Below are 5000 nucleotides of genomic sequence, written 5' to 3'. Positions count from 1 at the left end.
AATCTCCGGCTGAATCCTTTCACGCAGCTCACTGTAACACACACACACACACACACACACAGGCGTGAATTCCTGTAATTCACTAACATCTAAACCCAACTTTAACTTCAAGAAACAGTTTTTGTCTCCTTTACTGTTTTATATTTTTTGTATAAAGCAGTTTGTGATTGGTTTTATATTATATATATATATATATATGTGTGTGTGTGTGTGTGTGTGTGAGGGGTGTGGCTGTAGAGGGGCGTGGCTGTAGAGGGGCGTGGTTAGGGTGTGGTTATGGAGAGGGTGTGGTTATACGGGGGCGTGGCTGTAGAGGAGAGGGTGTGGTTATACAGGGGGCGTGGCTGTAGAGTTTGCGGTTAGGGGTGTGGTTATGTAGAGGGTGTGGTTATACAGGGGGCGTGGCTGTAGAGGGGCGTGGTTAGGGGTGTGGTTATGGAGAGGGTGTGTTTATACAGGGGGTGTGGCTGTATATGGGCGTGGTTAGGGGTGTGGTTATGGAGAGGGTGTGTTTATACAGGGGGCGTGGCTGTAGAGGTTGCGGTTAGGGGAGTAGTTATGGAGAGGGTGTGGTTATACAGGGGGCGTGGCTGTAGAGGGGCGTGGTTATGGAGTGTATGAGTGTCTCACATGATGGGTGCGGAGTGGAAGTCGTCCTGGTTCACCCTCTCAGAGTGTCTCAGTCTCAGGATCTCTGAGTAACTCAAACTGTACAGCTTCACCTTCAGCTGATCCAGAGTCAGCGGCTTCATCGCTAACACACGCACAATCTGCTCCCGGACTACCTGCATCACCTGCACACACACACACACACACACACACAAACACACAGACACACACACACACACACACACAAACACACAGACACACACACACACACACATAAACACATAATTTATTTTTAGATATACATATTTATACACACACCTTTGCAGGGGTTTGTGTATTTCAGTGAATTCTGTGAACCTCAGGAGTGTCACTGGGAGTTTAACGCTCTCAGGAGGACCGGCTTTACTGAGCAGATCTGAGGGGAGACGTCAGATAACGAGCGATTCTGAACACACCCACGAAAGGTACAAAAAAGACTAAGCTGGTTCAGGAGCTGCTCCTGGAGCCAGGCCTGGGGGTGGAGTCTGCAGGTGAGCGTCTGGTGACCGGGGCACCATCATAACCCCGTCAGACTCCACCTGATACGGCAAGGAGGAGCCATCTTGTGGCTTCACCACCTGTAAGTTGAAGGGTGAGGAAACTGGCTTTGGGAAATGTGGAATGTCACCTCGCTGGCAAAGAGCCTGAGTTAGTGTGTGAGATGGAAAATTTTTCCCAGTGGACAAAAGTGTTGCCTCAGTGAGAGTTCGAGTCTCTGGACGGACAAATCTGACTGGGGTTTGTGAATAAAAACCAAATAGCAGTTCGAGGTTCCTGGATAAAGTGGAGGAGGTGCAGAAGAGGGAAGCTCCGACTGCCTACACAGTGCTGCTGCGAGAATTCAGTGCTCACGTTGGAATGATGGAGACACGTGGCCGGGGATAAAGAAATCTGGACTGACCTTCTCAGCCTGTTGCCATAGCAACCCCCACCAGGAAAAGTAGAAGGAAAGTGAATAAATGAATGAATGTATACACATATACACACAAACACACACACACACACCTTGTTGAAGTCCTCGGTCGTGGCTCTCATCTCCTTCCAGGTTTTATTAAGCAGCTGGATGCAGACACAGAAGAACTCCTCCCACGCTCGATCATGAGTGAAGAACATCGGGTGATAATCATTACAGCCCTCGTTTGCTACACACACACACACACACACACACACACACACAAAATATTTACTTTTCCATTTACTTTATCTTAGTGTGTATTTAAAAGTTATTTGTGTGTGTGTATGTGTGTGTGTGTGTGTTACATACGTAGTTCTCCAACCTGCAGTATTTCACACAACATTCTCGTCAGCTCAATCACACACCGACCAAACGGACACTCGTGTTTATCCTCACGACTGCTGTTCTCCAGAACAATCTGACACACACACACACACACACACACACACACGCACATCATACACAGATGTAAAAACACTTACAAAGTCCCCTCTGAACGTATTGGAACACAAGGCCAATGCTATTGTTTTTGCTTTACACTGAAGATACACTTTGAGATCAGAAGATGAATATGAGACGATAGATCAGGATTTCAGCTTTCATTTCCTGATATTTACATCTAGACGTGTTAAACACCTCAGGACATGGCACCTTTTGTGGCAGAAACACCCAATTTTTAGGTGAGCAAAAGTATTGGAATAGATAGACTAAAAGTAAATGACAGTAAATAATATTTGCAATAACTGCATTAAGCTGGCGACCCCATGACATCACCAAACTGTTGCATTCTTCTTTTGTGATGCTTTTCCAGGCTTGTAGTGCAGCTTCTTTCAGTTGTTGTTTGTTTGTTTTCCACTTTTCCCCCAATGAAGTGCTTTGTTGTGTTGCAGTGTGTTTTGGATTGGATGCATTGGATGTATTTCTCTGTAAATTGTCAGACAGAATGTTTCTGTAGGTTTCTGAATTCATTCTGCTGCCACCATCATGAGTTCCATCATCAGTAAAGATTAGTGAGTCTGTTCCAGAAGCAGCCATGCAAGCCCAAGCCATGACACTACCTCCACCATGCTTCACCCATGAGCTCGTATGATTTGGATCCTGACCAGATCCTTTCTTCCTCCACACTTTGGACTTTCCATCCCTTTGGTAGAGGTTAATTTTGGTTCCAGAACTTTTGTGAATCATCTCTGTATTTCTCTGTGAATTCCAGTCTGGCCTTCTGACTCTTACTGCTGATGAGAGGTTTGTATCTCGTGGTTTGGCCTCTATATTTCTGCTCTTGAAATCTTCTTCAAACAGTGGATTGTGGTACCTTCACCCTGCCCTGTGGAGGTTGTTGATGATGTCACTGACTGTTGTTTTTGGGGTTTTTCTTCACAGCTCTCACAATGTTTCTGTCATCAGCTGCTGTTGTTTCCGTGGCCAACCTGTTTGATATCTGGTTGTTAGTACACCAGTGATTTCTTTCTTTTTCAGGACATTCCACATTGTTGTATTGGCTATTCCCAACGCTTGTGTAATGGCTCTGATCTATTCTCCCTCTTTTCTGAGCTTCAAAATGGCTTGCTTTCTCCCATAGACATCTCTCTAGTCTTCATGTTGGTTTATCCTTTTTAACAACAAATGCAGTCTTCACAGGTGAAACCCAGAGCTCAAACCAAGAGTCGACATTCAGAGATATTAACTGTTTAAACAATCAATCTAACAGGACACACCTGGGCAACAAGAAACTCCTGTCAGTCACGTGTTCCAATATTTTTGATCACATGAACAGTGGTTGGGTTCAAACAAAAGGTGCAATGTGCTAAGTTGTTTAACACGTCTAGATGTAAATATCAGGATGTAATGTCCCAAGTGTATAGCAAAAACAAAAGAATTGGCTGATTCAATACTTTCAGATGGGACTTTATATATATATGTATGTACACTATAAATATATAGTCACTAAATGTGTATGTACACACACTATAAATACACTGCTGATAATAAACGTGTGTAATATTAAGTCACTGATCCTCTGCAGACAAAATCCAGTTTGAACACACAATAAAACACACATGAGAGTGTCGTGTAATTGATTGTGTACAGCTCTGTGTGTGTGTGTGTGTGTGTTACCCGTGTGTAGGTATCAGGGTGGACTTTAGCGAGATAGAGCATGTTATCGAGGGCCAGAAGTCCCGGAGGAGTCTGAGTGAAATCCAGCGCAGGGTTTACACCGTTCTGTAACACACACATCAGCACACTTTCTTTCTTTCTTTCTCTTTCTTTCTTTCTTTCTTTGTGTGTGTGTGAGCGTGTGTGTGACTGAGTGTGTGAGCGTGTGTGTGTGAGTGTGTGTGTGTGAGTGTGTGTGACTGAGTGTGTGAGTGTGTGTGTTTGTGTGTGTGTGTGTGTGTGACTGAGTGTGTGAGTGTGTGTGTGTGTGTGTTTGTGTGTGTGTGTGTGTGTGTGTGACTGAGTGTGTGAGTGTGTGTGTGTGACTGAGTGTGTGAGTGTGTGAGTGTGTGTGTGTGTGTGTTTGTGTGTGTGTGTGTGTGTGTGACTGAGTGTGTGAGTGTGTGTGTGTGTGACTGAGTGTGTGAGTGTGTGTGTGTGTGTGAGTGTGTGTGAGTGTGTGTGAGTGTGTGTATGTGTGTGAGAGACTCACAGTAAAGCCGAGCAGTTTGTAATCTTTAGTGTAAAGAGCTTTTCTCTTCTCGGTGCCCGTCGGGTCGCTCTCACCATCAAACGCCAACCTGCGCAACTCAAACAGGGCGTCTCTCTGAGCCTGAACACACACACACACAAATACACACACACACACACACGCACACACAAATACACACACACACACACACACAAATACATACACTACTTAGGTAACCTGTTCCCAAATGAAATGCAGAGGGGTGCCAATATATAAAAGCGTCCAGTAGAACAATGTTGTGAATATCATCATCATCGTGATCAGCACGACTGAGGAATTTATTTCAGCTTTATAACAGCTGTTATAACAATAAGCAGCACTACAGTATATATCTGTTATAAATAAAGCTATTCATAATAAAGATATATAATCTATAAATAAATAAATAAATACCCACATAAATGAGAATATATCTTATTATTATTAATACTACTATTTAAAAAACAGAAGCGCTGCTCTCCAGCTGCGACTACAATCTGAAATATTGACTGATTTCAGTCGAATGTAAACGTCACCTGATCATTCGGATCCATTTTGGTCATCATTCTCTCCTCCAAAAGGTTAAAGGTCAAAACCTGCAACACGTAGAGCTGGTGTGCCATTTCAGCTTTAATCGGCCGATTCCCACGGATTACGTGCTGCAGAGAAGATCGAAAAATATACAAATATACAAAGTCCCCTTGGTTACGTCTCCTTGGTTACGTCCCCTTG

The 5000-nt window shown here is 44.0% G+C and overlaps 1 protein-coding gene across 2 annotated transcripts in view; it reads right to left on the bottom strand.

Annotated features, from left to right (window-relative positions):
* elmo2 (engulfment and cell motility 2) overlaps nucleotides 1–5000 on the bottom strand; it is a 24261-nt gene that overhangs the window by 6038 nt on the left and 13223 nt on the right. For both annotated transcript variants that reach the window (XM_053227336.1, XM_053227337.1), the window contains exons 11-17: nucleotides 4805–4927; nucleotides 4251–4370; nucleotides 3719–3823; nucleotides 1913–2021; nucleotides 1654–1790; nucleotides 631–794; nucleotides 1–31 (exon numbers count right to left, since the gene is read on the bottom strand). The exon at nucleotides 1–31 is cut by the window's left edge and continues 82 nt beyond it. In XM_053227336.1, the coding sequence (XP_053083311.1) occupies nucleotides 1–31; nucleotides 631–794; nucleotides 1654–1790; nucleotides 1913–2021; nucleotides 3719–3823; nucleotides 4251–4370; nucleotides 4805–4927 (789 nt within the window). The remainder of the gene's footprint in view (nucleotides 32–630; nucleotides 795–1653; nucleotides 1791–1912; nucleotides 2022–3718; nucleotides 3824–4250; nucleotides 4371–4804; nucleotides 4928–5000) is intronic.

The sequence above is a fragment of the Pangasianodon hypophthalmus genome, chromosome 20 (genome assembly GCF_027358585.1).
Source record: "Pangasianodon hypophthalmus isolate fPanHyp1 chromosome 20, fPanHyp1.pri, whole genome shotgun sequence".
NCBI lineage: Eukaryota > Metazoa > Chordata > Actinopteri > Siluriformes > Pangasiidae > Pangasianodon > Pangasianodon hypophthalmus.
Note: the sequence above shows the minus strand (reverse complement) of the source record. Positions and strands in the feature narration are given on the sequence as shown.